This window comes from Pinus tabuliformis, chromosome X, assembly GCF_031772625.1.
Source record: "Pinus tabuliformis cultivar Carrire ecotype Pingquan chromosome X, CPIR1, whole genome shotgun sequence".
Classification (NCBI taxonomy): Eukaryota; Viridiplantae; Streptophyta; class Pinopsida; order Pinales; family Pinaceae; genus Pinus; species Pinus tabuliformis.
The window spans coordinates 487,194,804-487,219,830 of NC_142308.1; the positions used below are offsets into that span (position 1 = coordinate 487,194,804).

The following is a 25,027-nucleotide window of genomic DNA, read 5'->3' on the forward strand; positions in this document are numbered from 1 at the left end:
AACTCAAGACCTTGGAATCAAGTATACACAGGTGGACGACTTCAGCTTGATTGGATACTCTGATTCAGACTTCGATGGAGACAAAGAAACTGGGGTATTTACTTCAGGATATGCTATGAGTCTTGGATCAAGAGCTGTCTCCTGGAGATCACGCAAACAATCAGTTCCAGCAGATTCCACAACAGAAGCAGAATACGTGGTAGCAGCTGAAGCAACGAAAGAAATTGTGTGGCTCAGGAAAATTCTTGATGATTTGCAGGTAAAACAAGTACAATCAACTCCACTCATGATTGACAACACCTCTGCAATCAAGTTGGCCAAGAACCCAAAGTTCCATGATCAAACAAAGCATATCAATACTAAATATCATCTGATTCGACATCATGTTGAGGCCAAAACAATCCATCTCCGTCATTGTTCCACAAATGAGCAAATTGCAGACATCTTCACTAAAGCACTTGGAAGGGAAAAGCTTGAACGATTCAGAATGATGCTTGGACTCACCAACACCCCTTCAGATTAAGGGGGGGAATGTTGACACCTAATCTTCATGATTGGGGGAATTTTGTGTAAATAAATAAATTAGGAATGTGAACAGTCATCGGGAGATGAACTGAACAATCACTCCTATTGTATATAACAATGACCTACCTATGGAATAATAGACGAATCAGTTATTTGTTTTGTGGAGTTACTGCCTGGCCTGACAAGTAAGATTAGCTTTATAGATTTTAGCCATATAATCGTTGCCAAACTGATCTAAAAACTTTAAATCTTTCAATTCCATTCGTGTTAGATTTGTTATAATCTGTTTCTTTTCATTTGCTGGTTCTGGGACAAATTGAGTTTTGAGTAGCAATTCTAAAGTAGCTAATCCTGCAGCAGCTACATTCATTCTTTCTTCTTCTGATGGTCCCATCCACCAGTCATATACAATTCCGGCCATTCTTTTTCGGCTAAGGCAAAAATAGAAATATTATCTAATCTAGAGAAAACTTGCATTTGATATAGGGCACCAATCCAAACTCTGATAGATTCAGCTAGATTTGTAGATTTGTCTCAGTCTAAAACATATCCAGTAGAATTGGTTGCAAACAAGTCTTCTTCAATCCGCGGATACTTTGGGACTTCACGGAAAACATGGGCCTTTTGGAGAGATGGCAAAATGAAGGAGGGAAACTTAGAGGCAGCATTTTCCAAAGTGGCTATCTCACTTTTTGGTTTTTGAAAGTTTAGTGATTTCACTGGCTCTAGTTTGTTTTCAAAATCTTGGGCACTAGACTCAGCTTCAGTTCCTTCTTGCTTTTCATCTATATCCCAATAGTTAGGAGTATCCATTGAAATAGAAAATTTTGGAGCCTTTGATTCTCTCCTTTTCTTTTCTTTTTTCTTTTTCTCTTTGGCTTCTCTTCTTTGTTTTTCTTCTTGCTGTCCATCATAGAGAAGCTTAAGATTAGCTAGAATTAACTCAGTCTGGGATCCTAGATCATCCAGAACATCTTCAGCATGTGAACACCAGGTAGTAAGATAATTACCGATTTGATAGGTCTGATCTAGGTCATTGGTGTTTAATGCATTATGCTCTATCAAAGGAGCACAATCAACTCTTGTTGCTGGCTGTTTTGACATAGAAGAGGTGGTGCAAAATTTTGTCAATAGGGACAACATGTTGAGAAATCTAGGGGAGCGAGATTAGGGTGATTTCTCTTACTTTGGTAACTGCTTGTGATGTACTTTTACTTAACTTGATGTACTTGTAATTAGCTTCTTCTTGACTTGATTATTATTGTGTTCTTTTATCATCAAACAACTACCAAACTATGAATATCAATACAACAAGACAACACAAGATATAGGCTACTAGGCAAGGCCAAAACCTCTCCCTTGACAAGAAAACCCACAAGAATTCTTCTCTTCTTATAGAACCTTCAAATGACAAATTCCAAGACCTATAGATCCAAGACAAAGACCCCTCCAAGACCAAGTCAACCTCTCATTTGATGAACCTTCTCTTCCACAAAGTCAACCCAAGTCAAACTGCTTGAAAACTTCAGATTTCAGCCTCACTTGAGAATTTTGGCTTCTATTACAAGTCTACAATTTTTCAGCCCTCCTGTAGCAACTGATTTTCACACGTGAGAGGTTTAGGGCAAAAATAGGTTCCTTCTCTCCTTCGCTTGGCTTGGTCTCCTATCCTTAGAGTTTTGGCGTTCAAACTTGATCTTGTTGACACCAAATTTCGTCCTCTTAAGCTGATTGCAATGATGCCCTAGTTCTTCGCACGTGTGAGAGATAGAGACCCAAAAACAAGCTTCAAAATTGAGCTTCTCTTCTTTGACCTTGGCTTGCTCCTTTGACTTCTTTACCCTTGAGATAGAACTTCTTTATTTGCTAGATCAAATGCCTTGGATTGTGTTTCAAACGAGTTCGAATACCTCTTATATATAGGCTTTCCTTGGAGCTCGTACTATCATCATGAGGCTGACTTGTCCTCTTGCAGGCCGACTTTGTCTTGGAGGGACTTTGACACAATTTATGACTCAAATAAATTATTTTGACTTGATACAAAATGCCCAATAGGGTCTCTTACATATGACAATGATTCTTTAACTTCTTTAACTTCTTTGACTTTGTGACAAGTTCCTAGAAGCACACAATGGGTGCTTGACCTAAAACAAATTGACCTAAAGCATGAAACCCATGTTATGAAAATAATAATAATAATAATAATTTTATTTTCTTTTTTACATCAAATACATAAAATCAAGATTACATTATGAAGACCAAACCTAGTTACATATTTCAACACTCCCTCTTAACTAGGGAGGTATTCATAATACATACAAGGTACATGGACATTCTCATACTGAAGAATTATCATAAGAAGAGTCAGATTGATAAGCTATCTATTCAGCTTATATCAGTGCATTTCATCATATTAATCAACATTGTCATATAGTAAGGCATTGACTAACAACTCTATCTCTCCACTAGATTAGAGCACAATGTTGGGGAGACAAATGATTTATAGACACCTTCATCATTGTCTCTCAAGGCACATACCCCATCCAGATGTTCACAAGGTATGTCCTTTTAGGACCATTCCTGTCTTGGATTTACACATCCTCAAGGAATTTCCTCTTCAACTACTCTTACCTATTGGATGCCCTACCTCATCCTCAAAGAGTATTGGTATCAGTCTCAAATGCTTACCCAATCCTCCATTCTTTCTTCATGATGTGAAGACAAGAATGATGTGTCTATCTCTCCCTCTCAACTAGGGAGGATCTACTCATTCCTATAAAAGGAATATACCCAAGCTCCCTCTTAACTAGGGACTTGTTTTCAACAATAACTATCTGCTCTTCAATGGAGATCATGGTACTATCAGCTGCTTGTAGGGCTCCTCCTTTCTGCATCATCATGTCATGGATGAACTTCAACTTCTTCATCATGGAGCCAACTTCTTTGTAACTTCTTCGTAGGGCTTCGACCATCTTCTACATCACTTCCCTTCAATGAAACATAGTGTTGAACCAATAGTCATGTCATCCTTCTCTTCATCGGAAAGTGACCTTCTTCGTCATCATCTGGCTATCCTTCATACTGCTACCTTTTCTAATTCATGTTCCTTCCAAAGTCTTCCATCCAAGTCAATGTGTACTAGTTGTAGGTCAATTTCTACAACCCTCTTCTGATAGCCCTGTTCCAACCCAACCAGATGCTTTGCTTTCAAAAATAAAAAAGTGAACGTCAAAAATATAATTACCTCTTCATGATGGCCTTTCGTCATAATATCAGCTTCTGCAACATCAACATCCTGCATACTGTACAAATCCATCTCCAAGACATTTACTATCAAGGTTCTTCTTCTTCATCATACTTATCAGGGTCTTCATACCTTCTTCATGGAGATGTCATAGCTAATCCTTCTAATTGTTATCAGATGTTGATTACTCATCTTATCTCAAGTGACTATAGGTACATCTTCACGAACTCTTCTTCCAACTTCATCATATATTGCTTCCTTGGGATCTCAATACATAGTTCCTTCATCATAGGAACAGTTGTTTCCAACCACCTCATATTCTTCATGAGGTCATATAGTGTTGATTCCATCATGTAGAAGAGTTCAAGGCACATTGTATTCATGCCTTCATGTATCATTCATAAGGAAGAGTCCCTTCTTCTTTAATCATGCTCATGAGATAGAGCATTCTAACCATTCTATCTGCAATTAAGTGATGACATGACTTTATCCATCTATCAAAATATGCATACCTCTTTCTTCATGTGATCATCTAGGCTTCCTTCAGTGGCTTCCCTTTCCTATCTTGAATATGAAAATGCTTCAACTAAGTTGTCATGCTGCACTTCTCTATCACCATACCTTCATCCTTCTAAACTATGGATCCCACATAGGGTGGAGTGTGGACTATCTATGTGACACTTGCTTCTTCTAGGTAGAGGTGAACCTTCTAACAAAGATCCCAACGGAGGATCCTGATGATCCTTATTCTGCAAATGCTTCTTTCTAATGATGATGATGTATGATGATCTACCGTTCTATCTTGCTAGATGACTTGCTTCAATCATTCAAACTAATACTTCAGTTATTCTTCCATGCTTCTAACATGATGTTATCTCAATACTTCTATTATCTACACTGCATCTTATCCTGATTGTAATGCTTGCTACCATGACTTGCTAACTTCTATATACTGAAAAATAAACTGAAAACGTGAGAGACTTTCAATGGTAGAGTTCTTTTACTTCTTCCTTCTTTGACTTCTTCTCTTCCAGTTCTTCTACTTCTTCGATCACATGGGCTTCACTTCTTTCTTCCTTTTATTGTTTCCCTTCTTGAGTTTAGGACAATTCCTTTTGAAGTGCACATATTCATTACATTCATAGCACTGGATCTTGGACATGTCAATTTTCTTTTGAAATTTCTTTCGAGGATCAAAATTTCCAAACTTCCCTTTCCCCCTTGTCATAGTTGCATATGTTTGTGTTTGTTCAATTGTTCAACATCGTTCTTCACCTTTAATCTAGATTCTTCAATCTTACATAATGACCACAGATCACTAAAATTGGTTTCCTTCTTTCCATAGATACTTGATACAAAGTTGCCCCATTCGTCGGGTAATACATTGAGTACAAGAGTGGTCATCTCTGGATTTGACATATTTTCTCCTAGCTCTCGTAGTTGATCTCTTATTTGAGATACCTTCATGAGGTATGAAGGTACCCCTTCTTCCCTTGATACTTTCATATTGTATAATTCGGTTCATAACAATATTATTTCTCCTGCAGTACTTACAAAAAACAATTCCACCAACTTGTCATAGATCTCTTTAGATGTCTTCAATTTTGCTACATAGGGGATGAGAGAATCCTTGATTGATTCAATGAGGATTCTTTGAGCCCTCATTTCTCCTTTCATAAACTTTGATAGTGCTTGAGATTTCTCTAGTGGAGGTTTGGAGATCGAACCCTTGACATATTCAATAGCTTCATTTTCCATGAGAATTAAATCTATTCTCTTCTTCCATGCAAGTTAGTTTGATGTCCCAACAAGTTTATTGTTTTCCTTGTAGAAAGAAGTCATTTGGTTTGTAGATTGAGACATAAAATATAAAGTACTTACTTGTCAAATGAAGATACCTACTAGATGCTTCCTTGATGATGATGTCTTCAACTAGACGTGTTAAATTTGGACAACTAGGTCCAAACTCCATGTTCTGATGCTCAGATTAAGAGGCTAATATTTTTGTTGGATTCCTCTTTCTGAGAGGTGTAAAATCCATATAAAAATAGTCTTAATCCGATGAGCAGAACTTATATTGTGAATTTATTATTCTTAATAAATTATATGTGCAAGGTTAGCCAGTTTTGTAATGTAGGCTCACATGCCCAACAGATGTGTCACATACCCTCATTGATGGATATATATACAGGAAAAGTTGGAGAGAATTTTATCACAACTCAACTCACATCTTCCTCTCTCATCTTAGAGAGTACGCTACCTGGAGGACGAATTTCAGCCACACGTGGGAAGGACGAAGAGGACAGACCGTACGGATTTTCTGCTGCTAGGGTTTCGCAGAAAGTTTGACCAGCGTTGACTTTGGTCAACGCTTGGTCCAATCAAGCTGAAAATTGGTGGAAAGTTCGATTTTTGAAGGCCGTACTATCTGGCACAAAAATCGAGGTCAAAGGGTTGACCATTTTGCTGCTGCGTTGACTTTTAGCTTGCTGCCCCTGCGTTGACTTTTTAGGACAGCGTTGACTTTTTGTAGAATTGACTTGGGTTGACTCATCTACTAGTTGGAGGGATCTTGTGACACATCTGGGCTGGCTGACCAAAGGAGACTTTGCTGGTTGAAGCATCCTGTTGACCGCCGAAACGAACTCACACATTTTTCTTGTTTCTGATTTGTCTTCTGTAAGATCTGCTTATATGTTCTATCTGCATTTTGCTTAACTACTTGTATGATTGCTGTGAGAAAAGTGAAATTGCTCTTAGCATAGAACATCTACAAAACTTTACATGGTATCGGAGCTGAGGTGAAGACAAACTCTATCTATAGCAATCATCATCGAAATAATCATGCCCTAATCGAAGTCAATGGATGCCTTTGTGTCGCTGTACATAGAGGATTATATACGCTATCAATGATATACGTTGTAACGGAAAGATATACAGCGCAGCTGTAGAGGATATGTTTAGGCAGTAAAGGAAGCCGCAGTCATAAGGACATGAGGCTGCAGTCATGAAGAGTCAAGTCGTAGTGATGAAGAGGTATCTGCAGGCTTAAGGCTCTGGCCAAAGTGCGAAGAGGAGTATTTCTGTGTCTTTTGTTTATGATCTGATTGGCCAAGTAAGGAAGGAGGCTAGCTGAGCTTGTAAAGAGGAGTTCTGAGCATAAATGCAAGGGTTATTCTCTATGCACAGGCCGTTGAGTGATTTTGAGTTTTACAATGGGACAAAAGTCTGTTTTGAGAGGGCCGAGAGGCCCAGCAAGGAGCAGGAAGAAGACCGCAGTACCCTTGACCATCAACGTAGGAATTAAAGAGGTTTGAAGGCTGTATAGTGGGCTGTCGTAGAAGCCACAGAAAGCCCTAACCAGGGCCGAAATTTCAGGGTCCTATGCATTGGTCAAAATGTAGTTGTGGACAGAAATATGACGTCTATCACAGGTATGTGCTTGTCTTTTATAATGATGAATTTGCCAGATACTATGGTCCAGATTAGACAGTTTGCAATTCTGGTATAATGGGCTGTAAGAAGATGCTTGGTAAAGCTCCAAGAATAGTCCCTTGAGAAGGACAACAAGGGCTGTTAGAAGGTAGATGATTTGGAGTCTTAAAAATGGATATATGGAAGAGCTTAAGGGTAGTCAAGTGGGCTTATTATCAGACCCCATCTTCTGTACGTATGACAGTGAAATATGACAATATGACAGAGTTTTTGACAGTGATCTTCTGCACTCATTGTAGTGTCACTTACTCTTATAACAGTTATGCATAGCAGTGATATTGTTCTCTTGACAAATGGAGATGATATATGGAAGAGATATTTGTTCCTATGACAATAATGTTTGGGCAGCAACTTTAGTGATATTTGGACAATGTTTCTTGATGTATGGAAGTGATTCTTGTATGACAGTGATTTATATGGCTGTGATGTGACAATGATATATAGGACAGCATGATGATGATGCATAGGCAGCATTATAAGATCATGAACATGAAGGGCTGCCTGATTTTGGAAATAATCATAAAGGTGTATGTAAGGGCTGAAGGAAAACATACAAGGGGACCTTTCCCCTCAAGTGTCACAAAGACATCTGAGATATTGCAACTGGTCCATTCTGATCTTTTTGGTATGTTGCCTGTAACATCCTTGGGGGGATGTTCTTACTATATGACATTTACTGATGACTTCTCTCGCAAAACCTGGATATACTTCTTGAAAAAGAAGGATGAGGCTTTCATGTGGTTCCGTACCTTCAAAGCCTTGGTGGAAAATATGACCGGAAAGAAGATCAAGATTTTGAGGACTGACAATGGCACTGAATATGAGTCAAATGAGTTCAAAGACTTCTGCAGAGAAGCTGGAATTAAGAGGGAGACTACCACTGCACTCTCTCCACGTGTTTGGGTTTTGTGGACAGAGAGATCTAGAGGAGAATCCGCAGTTCTAAAGAGCCCTCATACGCTGTCCCAAGAGGCCCTTACACGCTAAGAATAGGAGCCCTAAATCTGCAGTATATTGGGCCCTAAATCTCTGTTTTATTGGGTGCAGGTAAGGGCATTTCCAGTGAAGGAAGAGGGGACGTTTAGGTCACTCCTATGACTGTTTTGGAGTGAAAATTAACCAGCAGAAAGGCCTCAATAAAGGAGACAAAATTCTGGGTTGATTTGAATATTATGTGCGGGCTGGAAACTCTGTTTCAGCAGGCCGTGGGTACAGGAAGCCACCTGTGGTAGGCCGCAGGCCCTTACCCCACTGAAAAGGCATTGCGTGGGACTGTTTTGGGGCTAGATTGAGCCCTAATCAACAGCGTGGATGCAGAGGACTTATACAAGGGTAGCACGTAGTTTTTGAAGGCTGTTTGGTGACTTGGTTAAGGGCTGTTGCAGCATATGGATGCCCTAACCAGTCACAATTAGGAGCAGCAGCGAAAACAGATTGGAACAACAATTTATGCCTTGTGTTGGGTCAAGGAATTTGATCAGTTTTGGATCAGATGGTTGGGCAACCTGTGGGAGCAAATTTGGAGGCTTGATTGGGTGATCGTAAGCCTCAATTAGTGCAGATCTGACTGTGTTGTAGTGTTGCAACGTGATGATGCAAAGGCAGCATGGGTAGCATGCAGCGTGATGATGCATAGACAGCAAAGAAGATATGAATCTCCACTAGGAGTATATTACAATGAAAAGACCAGATCTGTCATTCTTGTTGATTTGGGGTAGCAATGTGATGCTGTATAATGAGAGCAACATTACAGTCATTGAGGTGCAGATCCATGATGATTGAGAATTGACTATGACGATATATTTGCACCTGTGGCTCGATATACCACCATCCGATCCATCATAACCCTTGCTGCTACGCAAGGATGGAGTCTTCATCAGATGGATGTCAAGACCGCTTTTCTGCATGGTGCAATAAAGGAAGAGGTGTATGTAGAACAACCTCTGGGATTTGAAGTTCAAGATCGAGACACTTATGTCTGCAGGTTGAAGAAAGCCCTCTATGGGTTAAAGCAAGCACCCAGAGCTTGGTATGAGAGGATGGATAGTTACTTGATGAAGCTGGGCTTCACTCGAAGCAATGCTGATCCAAACCTTTACTTTAAGGTTGTGGAAGGAAAGCCTCTCATTCTAGTGCTGTATGTGGACGACCTCTTCCTGACAGGTGGTGACCCTCTCATTCATCAATGTAAGAGGGAGCTTGCTGCTGAGTTCGAGATGAAAGACCTAGGACTGATGCACTATTTCCTAGGCCTAGAGGTCTGGCAGAGACCTGGAGAGATTTTCCTTTCTCAAGGAAAGTATATTGTGAAGCTTCTGGAAAGATTTGGGATGGTGGACTGTAAGTCCGTGTCGACACCAATGGAACTCAACTTTAAGAAGTTGAGTGGCAGCGCTGCAGGGCCTATCTTGGCCAATCCTACTGAGTATCGTCAACTCATAGGAGCTTTGATGTTCTTAGTGAACACCCGTCCGGACATATGTTTTGCAGTGAATACTTTGAGCCAACAGATGGTTGAGCCTCATCATTTTCACTGGGTTGGTGCCAAGAATCTTTTGAGATATCTTCGGGGCACGATAAACCATGGGCTGAGATACACTGCCGAGAGTGTGATACTCCGGGATATACTGATGCCGATTGGGCTGGCAGTGTGGTGGATCGTAAGAGCACATCTGGATGCTGTTTCAATCTTGGTTCTGCTTCGATTTCATGGATGAGCAGGAAGCAGAAGTCGGTGGCTTTGAGCACCGCGGAGGCCGAATACATTGCTGCTAGTATGGCCTGTTGTGAAGCAGTTTGGTTGAGGAAGCTCTTTAGTGAGCTGTTCCAACATGTGCTAGATACCACTGTAATACTCTGTGATAATCAGAGTGGGATTCGTATGACTGAGAACCCTGTGTTCCACGACCGATCCAAGCATATTGATATCAGGTACCACTTTATCCGGGATATGGTACAGCGAGGCGCCGTAAGGCTCGATCATATAGGAACTGATGAGCAGGTCGCGGATATTCTCACTAAGCCCCTGGGGAAGGTCAAGTTCCTAACCTTCCGTGAGAGTCTTGGTGTCGTGGAAAGACCCTATGATGTGGGTCCTGTTGGACGATGAGCTCTGGGAGCTCTGGGGGGCTTTGGGGATAGCTTCTCGAAGCTATAAGCACTCATAATGCTTCTGCCCCACCCTTGTGATTATTGAGCTGGTTCGCCACTCATTTAATCTGTGCCCCGTATGCATCCTACCCATTGAGTTCAGGGCTCATGGGAAGTACCTCTCATTTGGCCAATGAGGTGTGGAAAAGCTAGAGACTATTAGCAAAGACTGATGGACGCATTAGAGATTGCCGTACTCTCTATCTAGGATGGCATGGTCCAACCTCTTGATCTGGGATCAAGATTTGTGAGGTCTGGGACCTCTGGACTGATTATGTCAGTCGGGGAATGATGTCTTTGTGACTAACCCACTTCTGTTCTGAAATAAAGAAGCCAGCAAAGCAAGTTTCGGCGGGATGACTCACGATGTTGATTGCACTAATAAATGGAGTTCTCCCTAGTTGAGAGGGAGTGTTAAATTTGGACAACTAGGTCCAAACTCCATGTTCTGATGCTCAGATTAAGAGGCTAATATTTTTGTTGGATTCCTCTTTCTGAGAGGTGTAAAATCCATATAAAAATAGTCTTAATCCGATGAGCAGAACTTATATTGTGAATTTATTATTCTTAATAAATTATATGTGCAAGGTCAGCCAGTTTTGTAATGTAGGCTCACATGCCCAACAGATGTGTCACACACCCTCATTGATGGATATATATACAGGAAAAGTTGGAGAGAATTTTATCACAACTCAACTCACATCTTCCTCTCTCATCTTAGAGAGTACGCTACCTGGAGGACGAATTTCAGCCACACGTGGGAAGGACGAAGAGGACAGACCGTACGGATTTTCTGCTGCTAGGGTTTCTGCTGCTAGGGTTTCGCAGAAAGTTTGACCAGCGTTGACTTTGGTCAACGCTTGGTCCAATCAAGCTGAAAATTGGTGGAAAGTTCGATTTTTGAAGGCCGTACTATCTGGCACAAAAATCGAGGTCAAAGGGTTGACCGTTTTGCTGCTGCGTTGACTTTTAGCTTGCTGCCCCTGCGTTGACTTTTCAGGACAGCGTTGACTTTTTGTAGAATTGACTTGGGTTGACTCATCTACTAGTTGGAGGGATCTTGTGACACATCTGGGCTGGCTGACCAAAGGAGACTTTGCTGGTTGAAGCATCCTGTTGACCGCCGAAACGAACTCACACATTTTTCTTGTTTCTGATTTGTCTTCTGTAAGATCTGCTTATATGTTCTATCTGCATTTTGCTTAACTACTTGTATTATCGCTGTGAGAAAAGTGAAATTGCTCTTAGCATAGAACATCTACAAAACTTTACAAGACGCCTTTCTTGATGATGATCTTCCTTCTTCAAAAATGGCAATGCTTCTATCTTCAATAAAAGGAGAGATGTTTCTCTTCCTTCAAAGATGATTGAAATGTAATCTTACTTCAATGTGAGGGAGATCACTTTGATTTTGATGATGATGAAGTGCCCTTCTTGCTTCCTTTGGTTGATGATTGTAGAATGTGGAAGCTTCCAAGAATACTTCAAGTGTGATTCCTTCTTTCTTTGAGTGGAGGAAGGGTCCTTAAGGTCTTTCTTTCTTCTTCCAAGAGTTCTTCCTTTAAGATGATAGGATCTTTGAGATGTGATGACTAGTACTCCTTGATGCTCTTCTTCTTGTGTTTTTCCCTTATGTATCCTTCTTTGATTGAGTGATCTTCAAGCTGCCTCTTCTTGTCACCTTAGCTCTGATACCATGTTGAGAAATCTAGGGCAGCTAGATTAAGGTGATTTCTCTTACTTTGATAACGCTTGTGATGTTCTTTTACTTAACTTGATGTGCTTGTAATTAGCTTCTTCTTGACTTGATTATTATTGTGTTCTTTTATCATCAAACAACTACCAAACTATGAAGACCAATAGAACAAGAGGACACAAGATATAGGCTGCTAGCCAAGGCCAAAACCTCTCCCACGAGAGGAAAACCCACAAGAATTCTCCTCTTCTTATAGAATTTTCAAATGACAAATTCCAAGACCTATAGACCCAAGACAAAGACCCCTCCAAGACCAAGTCAACCTCTCCTTTGATGAACCTTCTCTTCCACAAAGTCAACCTAAGTCAAACTGCTTGAAAACTTTATATTTCAGCCTCACTTCAAAATTTCTGCTTCTATTACAGGTCTAAAATTTTTAGGCCCTCCTGTAGCAGCTGATTTTCGCATGTGTGAGTGGTTTAGGGCAGAAATATGGTCCTTCTCTCCTTTGCTTGGCTTGGTCTCCTATCCTTAGATTTTCGGCCTTCAAACTTGATCTTGTTGACACCAAATTTCATCCTCCTAAGCTGACTGCAATGATGTCCTAGTTCTTCACACGTGTGGGAGATAGAGACCCAAAAACAGTCGTCAAAATTCAGCTTCTCTTCTTTGACCTTGGCTTACTCTTTTGACTTCTTTATCCTTGAGATCGAACTTCTTTCTTTGATTTATCGAATGCCTTGGATTGTGCTTCAAATGAGGTCGAATACCTCTTATATATAGGCTTTCCTTGGAGCTCACACTTTCATCATGACGCCGACTTGTCTTCTTGCAGGCCGACTTGGCCTTGGAGGGACTTTGACACAATTTATGACTCAAATAAATTACTTTGACTTGATACAAAATGCCCAATAGAGTCTCTTACATATGATAATGATTCTTTGACTTCTTTGACTCTATAACAAGTTTCTAGAAGCACATACATAAAATCAAGATTCCATTATGAAGACCGAACCTAGTTACATATTTCAACACAACATTCAGCTCTCAACTCTAGCCATGAGGTTGTTATCACAAGTTTCCAGTTCCCCATTTGCTGAGACTCGAGAGGAATTGGAGCACATATGGCTTCATCCATTCAGTGAAGAGAAACAAACTAAGAGTGGCAAAGGTTGATGATCTTGTATATGTTCATTCCAACCTCGATATTCTATCACATTCTGGTCCATAGTATAAGAAAGGTCTGAGCATGATGTTGAAAGTGGAACAAGCAAGATCTAACTTAAACATGACATCGAATGGCATGACTCACTACAACCCACTTGAGGATGTTACAAAACCAGTTCCTACTCATGCTGCAACTTTCATCATTCCCAGCCCATTGTTGTCTATTCATGATGTAGAGTTGCAATATGAAGATGATGAGGATGTAAACCCATTTCAGGATTTGTAGTTAGACCTCTCTATGTTATCATATTAGTAGAGTGTTCATTGATGAGACACTCATTTTTGTATTTACTATTATCATTTTGTATGAGGTAAAATGCATCAGTTCAATGTTCAGAGTTATAAAATATATAATGGTTTCAGTGCTAATGTTGTGATTCATGAATGGTTTTGATTTTGAATATCAAATATGTTTTTAATAATTAAAAATAATATTATTATATAGTTTTGTACTTGTCATATCCTTGTCGTATCTGGATCTTGACTTTTGAAAAATATAGCAGATCTTTATCCGGATCCATTTTTGCATCTTGGTCACATAGGGTTGAAGGGAAAGACAAAGATGTGGGATGTATTCTTGATGATATTTGTATGGACAACAACATTGAGATGGCAATAGCTAACTTCGATATTAATGCACCAATGCTAGAGCCAAGTAGTTTTGATGATGGTGATCCTCTTGAGGGTTCCACCTCCACATTAGCAAATGCAGATCTTGGATTGGATATGGATGACGAGGAGAATGGAGGAGATGATAGTGGTAGTGGTGGTGATCTTGATGGTTTTGGTTACATCATGAAGGAGAACAAATTCATGAGCTAAGAGATTATCCAATTCAAAAATCAACCCTATTCTCTATTTTTCATGGGCATTCCTACCTATAGTATTAGTATGATGATAATCTATGTTCTTATCTATGTAATGCATTTTGATTTTGATGACAAGAAATGACTTAATGACAAAACTGCAATTTGCATTCCCAAACTTCAATTTTATTTGTATTGAATATTCTAATTTCTCCTGTGTTTGATGGAGTAATTAATTGTATCAACAATTTGTAAATCTTCTAAAAATTTGCATCTTTAAGTCTATATTATTTTTGTAATTCTAATGTGTGTGTAACATGCTCCCCATGTCATGTTTTGAGGGCTCTCTATGCTCAGTGTCAGAAACTTGAATCTGCATGGTCCAGTGTCATGTGAATTAGCTGAGAACAAAATGCAACTCATTGATTGATCATCATGTTCTAACTTTGTATAAAATTTGCAAACAAATCAGCAAGTCTAATATTCATCGAAAAGAAGAATACTGACATATCTGAAAGAGAAGGTAGAAGGATCTTACAGATCGCTCATATGCATGAACATGGCCTGCAAAAATAATGTCGACTTTGTATTTTATGAACCATGACTCAAACACAGTTCGCATACTCTCTCCTTCCATGTAGTGAAAACTGTTACTATTGTAAAGTGGAGCATGCATAAGAACAATAAGCCAAGGTGTTTTCTCTCTGTCAACATGTTGTATCTCACTCTTTAGCCATACCCACTGAGGAGTATATTTCGCTGGTTGAAGACAAAATCACAAGTAAATTTCAATATGCACATCATTGTCCCATAAATCAAAAGGAATTCTATTAATTGCTATAACTGTCACTTATTTCAAACTACAATTATGATCTGCATTTCTTTGTTATCAAAGTATTTTACGAAATACATTCCCTTGTAATATTTCATATTATTTTCTTATGTAATCAATGATCAGTGACAAGGCAGATAAGAAGGAACAGAATCCAGATGCATTTGTATGCAACAAGTTGAAAATTATCGAACCAATAGGAATAAATACTGGAAGAAGAAAGCAGCATTAATGAACTCTTTAGTCATAAGAACACTTTAAAAGGTGCCAGAATTAATTTCAATACAAAGAGCTAACAAAATGACATCAAAACAAAAATAAGGAGAAAATGTAGTGTTACCCCTCACATAGCATGAGGATTACACATGATGTTCATCACATGTCATAGGGGCCTATAGGATGATTTCTTCATGAGGATCGTACTTCCATTCAGTTACATGAGCAATTTTAAATTGGAGGGGACTCATTTCTCCTTGTTGGATGATCATGCTTGATAAATTATGGCTTGGTACTCCTCTCATAGTTCATAACTTTGAGTGATGAATCACCTGGTGGATTTGGTGATCATGCAAAACATCCCAACATCATGGTGTTGTTCATGGTATATTGCTCATCTTGTCCAAAGAATTCTTCACCTTTGCTCATGTAGGATGGTTCTCACCCTCCAAGGGGTTGGATCATAGCAGTGTGAAATAAGACATGTCTTATCAGTTGTGTGGGGGATCATCATAGTACTTCAGTTTCTATATCACATGTTGATTATATCTTCGCATGATTGACATCATAGAACTTTGCATATACATCTTCTTTCACATGGATACAATTGATATTATGGGATTGATTTGAGCCGACATGGTGAACACCCTACTTTACTTGAAGTTTTATATCACTTGGAGCCAGTGCTGCAAGAGAGTGCCCCCCCCCCTCCCGGCCCCTGCTGCTGCTCTCAAAGTGCACTCCGAACAGAAGTGCTCAGGGAGCAACCCCAGGAGCGTGCTCCCAAATTGTTGACACCTAATCATGGGGATTGGGTGAACAGTTGTAAATAGTGTAAATAATAAATAATGGAAAAGGAAGAGTCATCGGGAGATGAAACCCAAGAGTCACTCCCTCATGTATATAACTATGAGCAATCTAAATGAATAAACAAATTTCATTTGAGGAGTTACCTCCTGGCCTGACATGGTATCAAAGCCAACACCATTTTTGGCTTCCCTCTCTACTTTGTAACTCCCTTCTGCCTATGTTCTGCATCTTTTGCAGACTGACATCTCTGTCAAATCCTTGCAAAATTTTGTGCATTGTTGAATGCATTGGTGCGTTAAACGCTGGGTTTCGTATTCAATCTTATTGTTGAAGGGGTCGTATTGTTGTGTTGAGGCAACCTGGTGCATTGAACATCCACTGTGCATTTCTTGGAGGTACGCAGCAGAAGCGTGGTGCTGTGGACAACATTGTGACTGTGACAATGTTGAGGTTTGGTATATGTAGATTTTTTATATGTGACTGTGACTGTGTTGATGTTTTACATACCACTATAAACCACAGGTTGTGGCAACACTTCCTTACATTGTTGGCATATTTGGCATAGCTTTGGTATCCACGCAAGCCTGAAACCGTTGTTTGATAATATCATCCCACTATAATACCTCCCATAGTCATACATTTCCCACGTGTTAATACCATTCCATTGGTTTCCATTCACTGCTCGGCTCACATTCCCATTACATTCCTCCATCTGGTTATATTCCCAAACTATAACTCTGTCACTGCATTTTATGCCCAAAATCCCATATGATGTTGGTTTTATATTACTATATTCATAACACTAGTCTGCCCTCACGCCCTGTCAAATAATGCATACACGTATACTCTCATAACCCCGCATAGTTGGCTCGACCCTCCTCGCAGCAGAAGCATGGCTGACAGTCCCCGGCCTTTACATGTAAGGCCTCCTCTTTAATATGTAACATTGTGGATGAACATTTTATACCACCGTTTTTTTAATATATAACGTTGTGGATGAGCCCCGACTCTGTTCAATGGTATAAAGCCTATATTATATATGATTGGTCAACCAACAATTCTCCCGCTTGGTCATATCTCTGCACGCCATACCACCATATGATATCACGTTGAATGAATCTCGCTCCATATACACCTCACCCAAAATAATACCTTTGTTTTCATATATCAGAATCATATTTTGTAAAATTTTGCAGCAGAAGTATTTTTTTCCACAATACATAGATTTTACAATGCATTCATTGATATCTATTGTGGAAGTGGTTCTCACCGAGAAGGAGAACTATCCAGAATGGTCGCGGAAAATCAAACACTCTCATTTTTAATGCGCTGTGGAAAGGAGTGTGTGTTGGAGAAGGAGACAAAGAACAAGAAAAGCCTACCTCAAACAAGGAATTTGGCACTGGGAAAATAAGAACAGCAAGGCTTATGCCTTGATTGCAGCATCAGTAAATGAAGAGGTGAGTCACCATATTTCGCCATTTTCAAATGCTTTCGAAGCCTTACAAAAACTGAAGGAACTCTATGACTCATACTCCGCACTTGAAGTTGTTCAACTCATGATTAAATTGTTCAGCCTTGAATTACAAAATGATGATCCTCTTGCATCAAAAGTAAAATCTATTATGCATGATATCAAAGTCACTAATGTTGAACTGGACATTCCTCTGATACCTTTTGTCAAGGCACTTTATCCCACTTACTCAAGTTATCTTAAGTCATTGCAAGCAAATGGAAACCTCAAAGAAATTACCTTTGACTCCCTTGTGAATAAATTTGTTGAGAGAAAGAAAGCTTTTGGGAAGAAGACAACTCCTCAGTCTTCTGAAGAGGTTGTTTGTCTTGCACATAGAGAAAAGAATCTTGCTCAAGGTTCTTCTAGAGGAAGAGGTGGTCGAAGAGGAAGAGGAAGAAGAAATTTCAGAGGCAGGGGGCCAGACACTCTCAAGGAGAAATGCCAGATTTGCATTGCATAAGTTGCAATAGAGATGGATCACATGATGCATCCACATGCAAGTTGCCTTGGGACAGAATTGAGTAGGAAAGAAATCAACCTAAAGGTAAAACTAATGACAAAGAGAAAGGTAAAGCACCTGAATCCGCTCACTATGTTGTGGCACATTGTAATATTGGAGTAAATGAAGACTTATTTAATGCTTCACTTGCTTCTTGGAAAAATGATTGGTTGCTTGATTCAGGAACAACTTGCCACATGAATTTTAGAAGAAATTTTTTTGAAGAATTTATTGACAATGTTGATGGAGAAGTATACTTTGCAGACAAATCAAAACTCAAGCCATCAGGGCTTGGCACAATCAGGCTTAAATTGCCTGGTCTTCCAAACTTTCTTTTGCATGATGTTTTATATCTCCCACAGCTGAGGAGAAACTTGTTGTCCTTGTTCCACATTCACCAACAAGGACACTCCATTCATATGTTTGATGGCAAGGTTGAGGTGACAAAAGCATTAGATCACTCACTTGTCATGATGGGGATAGAAGAAGAAAGGCTTATCAAGCTGCAAGGTACCTCTACTCGTGCAAAAAATTTCTCATACAATTCTCATTATGATGAAGGTACCTTTCCATCAAGTTTATTATGGCATGTTAGATTTGGACATTTGAACTATGACAACCTTCACTTGTTGAAGAAAAATGGTATTACTAGTTGCCTACAATTCCTAGGAAACTCAAGCAATGTGATGCTTGCATTCTAGGAAAGCCTAGCAAACAGTCTTTTCATGATTCACATTCCAGAGCACATAGAAAACTTGAACTCATTCATTCAGATTTATGTGGTCCAATGCTTGTTCCTTCTGCAAATGGAAATAAATATATGATGACATTTATTGATGACTACACCAAAATGTGTTGGGTTTATTTATTGAAGAACAATTTTGATGCTTTTCAAACATTCAAGAACTTTCATGCATGGATTGAAAATTATGCACAATCTCATATTGGCTCTATTCGCACTAATAATGGAAAAGAATACACTTCAAATGAATTTGAAAACTATCTTCGCCAACATGGGATCAAACATCAAACAACTGTGCCTTATAATCCCCAACAGAACGGAGTAGCTGAAAGAATGAATAGGACAATCTTAAATATGGTGCACTCCATGACGTTTTTCAAGAATGTAAAATTGATGTTTTGGGCTGATGCAGTGCTATGTGCTGTATATGTAAAGAATAGATGTCCATCTAATGCTATTAGAAACAAGACTCCTTATGAAATGTGGTATGGGCACATTCCTTCGGTAAAGCATTTCAGGGTCTTTGTTTCCAAGTGTTATGCCTTGATACGAAAGGTACAGATAAACAAACTTGGTGCAAGGAGTCGTAAGTGTATCTTCTTGGGGTATTCAAACACCTCCAAAGCATACTGTCTCTACGATGAAGTTAATAAAAATTTTGTTGTATCTAGAGATGTAATCTTTCTTGAATCTTCCAAAGCTGACAATGTTGTTGAGGGTCAACTTGATCGCTTGGATAAATTTGCAAATGCAAAATCATTTCAAGAATTTGAAAATCAGATTCCACATCTTGAAGGGGAGATTCCTATACTAGATCAATCAGTGGAATTTTCTTCTGAAACACTCTCTCACCCACATGAAACTCCAACCATTGATGATACTTTGAGTGATGTGATTGACAGAATTGGGAGACTCAATCTTAATTCAGTCCCAACTCAATCAACTGAGCAGCCTTGACCATCTTAGAAAGGTCCCCCAAAGTGGCTGACAAAGACACTTCAAAGTGTTCATCTTGATGAGGTTGGAAAGACAGGAACAAGAAATTCAACAAGGCAAAATGAGGTGATGTAGATGATTCCGATCCACTTGTTGATATGGATGTTTCTTATGATTCAAAGCAGCTACTTCTCATGATGAATGGAAAGAAACGATGCAAAAAGAGTATGATGCCTTGATAAAGAATGGCACTTGGAAGCTGATTGATCCTCCATTGGGAACCAAACCGATTGGCTGCAAGTGGGTCCACAAAAACAAGTATAAAGTTGATGGCTCACTTGAAAAGCACAAAGCCAGGCTTGTGGCAAAAGGTTTTGCACAGAAGGAAGGGGTCAATTATGAGGAGACTTTTTCCCCCACAGTAAAATGGGCTACCATCTGGACACTCTTTGCCCCAGCAGCTCAAAATGGTTGGAAAGTCCATCGAATGGATGTAAAAACTACTTTCTTGAATGGAGATCTAAAAGAGAATGTTTTTATGTCCCATCCTGAAGGATTTGTTGTCAAAGGACATGAACATAAAGTATGCAAACTTGTGAAATCCTTGTATGGCCTCAAGCAAGCACCACGAGCTTGGTATGAAAAATTAACTGAGCATCTTCTGAAACTCAATTTCAAACATTATGATCTTGATGATGCAACTTTGTTTGTCAAGAAAGTTGGCAAAACAGTTGTATATCTTGTGGTATATGTAGATGATCTTTTGATGACAGGGAACAATGAGAGCTACATTGCATCCATAAAGAAGGAATTGAGGAAAGGTTTTGAAATGACTGATTTGGGCTATGTTCATTACTATCTTGGTATTGAAGTAACTCAACATTTGAAGTCTATATTCCTTTCTCAAAAGAAGTACATTGGAGATTTGTTGAACAAGTTTGGCATGGCTGAATGCAATCCTCTAACTACTCCAATGGAACAAAACTTAAAGCTCACATCCATTGAAAGAAAAGAATTTGAGGATGCAACAAAGTATAGATAGCTTGTAGGAAGTCTCAACTACCTGACTACTACCATACCAGACATTTCGTTTGTTGTTGGAATCCTCTCCAGGTTTATGCAAAAGCCTTGTGAGGGAAATTGGTCTGTTGCAAAAAGAGTTCTAAAGTACTTGAAGGGAACTCAAGACTTTGGACTCAAGTATACGCAGGTGGGCGGCTTCAGCGTCATTGGATACTCTGATTCAAATTTTGATGGAGACAAAGAAACTAGAGTATCTACTTCTGGTTATGCTATGAGTCTTGGATCAGGAGTTGTCTCCTGGAGATCATGCAAACAATCAGTTCCAACATATTCCACAACAGAGGCAGAATATGTGGCAGCAGTTGAGGAAACAAAAGAAATTGTGTGGCTCAGGAAAATCTTGGAAGATTTGCAGGTAAAACAAGTACATTCGACTCCACTCATGATTGACAACACCTCTACAATAAAGTTGGCCAAGAACCCAAAGTTCCATGATCGAACAAAGCACATCAATACAAAATACCATCTAATTCGACATCATGTTGAGGCCAAGACAATCCATCTACGCCATTGTTCCACTAATGAGCAGATTGCAGACATCTTCACCAAAGCACTTGGAAGAGAAAAGCTTGAAAGATTCAAAATGATGCTTGGACTCACCAACATCCCTTCAGATTAAGGGGGGAATGTTGACACCTAATCATGGGGATTGGGTGAACAGTTGTAAATAGTGTAAATAATAAATAATGGAAAAGGAAGAGTCATCGGGAGATGAAACCCAAGAGTCACTCCCTCATGTATATAACTATGAGCAATCTAAATGAATAAACAAATTTCATTTGAGGAGTTACCTCCTGGCCTGACACAAATCACTCCCATTTGCGAGCAATTTTCAGTAGCGTGCTCCCGCAAACAAATTTCACTCACTAGCTTTTCTTCACAAAAAAACCCTTGTAAAAGTATGAGACAAAGCTAGTGAGAAGTAAAGGGGTTTGCACAACAAATTTTACATGCTCCCATTGTAAAACAACTTGCACTAGATCATAAACTTGTGTAAAAAGCATCTCTACAAGATTATGCCATGTGATGAAAATAACACTGTATGAGTCAAAACTTGCGATCAAGTGCTAGCAGAAGAGAAGAATAGATACAGAATAATACCTAGCCGCAATACAATTCGCACATATAAATGGAGGGTTGCCTTCTAGGGCAAAAAAACCCTAAATTTATCATCAGATCTTCCGCTTAATGAACAGCCCACATTGACTACAAATTTACAATATTTTACAAGGCAATTTTCTCAATAAAAGTCAAACAAAGTCCACCTTCCACAGAGTAACTTGGACAGTTGGGTGGCATAATTCTGTCCGTTGCTACAGAACTATGAAAATATCAGTTTGGTACAAATATTCCCTTCTTTGTGACCGATTTAACAAAGCGGTGAAGGTTGAGGGAGCCTTAAAAAATGCACAACGTGCAGAGAAAATATAGAATGCAATGTCATGTGGTGCTTGTTACCGCTCAAACTAGCAGGGGTCCTAGGAGGGGATCCTAAAGGGAAACTGCTAGGTCAAGGGCAACAATGGAGCGATAGCCCACTATCACCTCAGCTAAGGCTCCCTGCTCTTTACGGACTTTCACCGATGGGAGGAGACCTGGTATAAAGGGAATCACTAGATGAATGAGTCAATGAAAGGATGAGGAGTGATTCCTAAGGCCTATTCACAAGAGAGACTCAATTGTATGGTTTTCTTGCTTGAGAAGCAAGGTATAAGGCTCCCTAGGAAGGGCCAAGGGGATTTCAAGGGCTAGGGTTTGAGGATAAGACTTGTAAGGAAGATACCTAGTCCTAGAAATCCTTGTGAAAACTTGGTTTCCAAGTGGTCTTTGTGAAATTAACTTCAATAGGTTGTGGGACCACACGGGACCAAGTGGACCCAAAATTAGGTCAAGTAAGTGGAATTGGTCACTCAAGGAGGGGCTTGACCTAATTGTGGAAGAGAAGAGGATCAATGGGAAAATCTTCTTGGAATAGAATGCAATGATCCAAATGAGGTCACTAGCCAAGGGAAACCTAGGGCAAGAAACAGTCCTTGAGCTAGGGCTTGCTATATCTCGAGATCCCACCATCGAATTTGCTTCAAATTTGGAGGGCCTCTAGAGCAAACCTCAGCGTAGTTGTGGACCAAAAATCGAAGTGTTTGGATGGCTAGATTGTGAGATAATTGATGCCCTAGGTGACCTATGTAGGTTAGGCCTAGAAAAAGAGGGAGGTTTAAAGAATAAGCGTTGAAAATGATCACCAATGGATGATTAGTGCCTTGTCCTTTGGAAGAGATGGAGTCAAGGAGAATTTTAATATTTGGAATGGATTCACTCAATCAAGGAGGCACTTAAAACAACTCTGAATGGCATTAGGGCATGACAACAGTTACTCCAAGGTCTTTATACTTCGACTTGCAATATTTGATGACTTATCAAGATGTATTTAACCCAAATTATCTCTAGGAACATTCACTCAATCATACATGGCCCATGACATTATGCATCACTATAAAAGATCACAATTTCCACAATTTCGCATAAGAAAAAGCAGTAAATTTCAACCTAGTATAGCGAAAATCCCAGCAACATGCATGTGACAAAGTAAATAACAAAAATAGCATTAAAAGAGCACTTACATGCATTAAAGAGTATATCCAATCATCAATATATGCCAATAGAGAAGCTCCCAGACAAAGAGAGGTAACCAAACATCAAAATTCATCAATATGATCCAAACTCGTCCTCCAAAAGGTATAGCGAAAATATCACAAGAGAGAATAACCTAATCCAAGTGATGATGAATGAGATAGAATGTCTCTATTCTATTTATACAATCCTCTAGGGGATTCGAATGGCCTAATTTGGACTAATAATGCCCCTAAAATAAAAGTATGTGCATAATAACAATACTTTTGGTGACAAGCCCACCAAAATAGCTCAATAACATAAGAATAAGCCTCTCAAGAGGGAAGAATGATCAATATAGTGAGTTGTTAAGCCTTTGAGGAGGCCTAATGAAGTCCAATGGGTGCCATGATGTAGCACTGGACTCCAAACATAGTGGACAAGGGGTTGGCCCATTGTTTTCCAAGCAAGAACCTGTGGTGCTCCCAAGTGGGTGTGGGGGCACAAGAACATCCTCATGGGTCTCCAAGTGGATCGAGGAGACCATCTGTAAGGGCTATGATGATGACATAAGCCCTCCATCTACAGTGGGAGACATCCTCTAGACCCTTGAACATCTACCAAGTGTATGGTGCATGTGAAGAGTCGGCTAGGCATGGTGAAACAGGCGTATAATCCTCATCCAAAAGGTGGAACACGAGCAATCAACGAGTGGTGTTGGGGATCCATGAAGTACTCTCTGCTATGTTGGAAGCACATGGCTCTCAATGCTCACTCTACAAGTGCTAATGTGGCCCTCTGGAGGGCTAGGATCCTGTATAGAGAGACCAAGCCCCAAATGGAGACCCACCTGCAATCCTGCATAAGATCCAATGCGTCCCCTTGCCCTTCAATACAACAAACCATCAGAATAATCAAGTAAAAGAGCTTACAAGTCATGGAATCAATGGGGCACTTCATGGTGGCATGTCCTTCCATAGTGGGCTTTGGCATGTACAAGTGTCTCCAAGCTCAATAGGGGGTTAATCAAGGACCCTATTAGGTGGTTTCAACCTTTAAAGGGGGGGACATGTCCATGGTACATCCCTCAAGTGGCAGGTGGCAAATGATATAGTAATGGAACAGAGTGGGGATCAAGGGAATCATCCAGACCACATGTCATGGTACAAGGGTAGCTATAATAAGGGAAGCCCACACCTGGGTATATGAGTGTAGGAGGGAGCAAATCGTGGTACATGAGTTACCCCAACCTTTGTTTTTCCACCCTTCTTCAATTGCCTTTTGCCTTTGAATGATTTTTCGTCATAACTGCTCGAGGCTCCAAGGGATGAGAGCATGATGTGTAGTATAGAGTAGTGGATATCCCCGAAAGGTGGGGCGGTTCAGCGCCCACTAGGGGTTGGGACAATCATGGGTTCCTTAATGATGGAAGGGGCTCATCTAAGGCCCATAGGAACCAAGGTGATGGCCATGGATAAGGGGTAGAGCTCATGTTTGGCTTTTGCCCACTTGCTATATTTGTATGTCCCAGCCATCTTTGGAATTTTGTGGTACATTTCCTGTTGAGAGTGGCCAAATTATGCATTTTCTTTTCCTTTTAGCTACATCAACCTTTGGGGCATCATTCCAAGCCTGACCCA

General features: G+C 39.8%; 1 protein-coding gene across 1 annotated transcript in view; it reads right to left on the reverse strand.

The window, feature by feature from the left end:
• LOC149140797 (bifunctional purple acid phosphatase 26-like) overlaps positions 1 to 25,027 on the reverse strand; it is a 260,481-nt gene that overhangs the window by 16,147 nt on the left and 219,307 nt on the right. Inside the window, exon 7 of the mRNA XM_089446580.1 lies at positions 14,682 to 14,902. Coding sequence (XP_089302706.1) covers positions 14,682 to 14,902 — 221 coding nt within the window. The remainder of the gene's footprint in view (positions 1 to 14,681; positions 14,903 to 25,027) is intronic.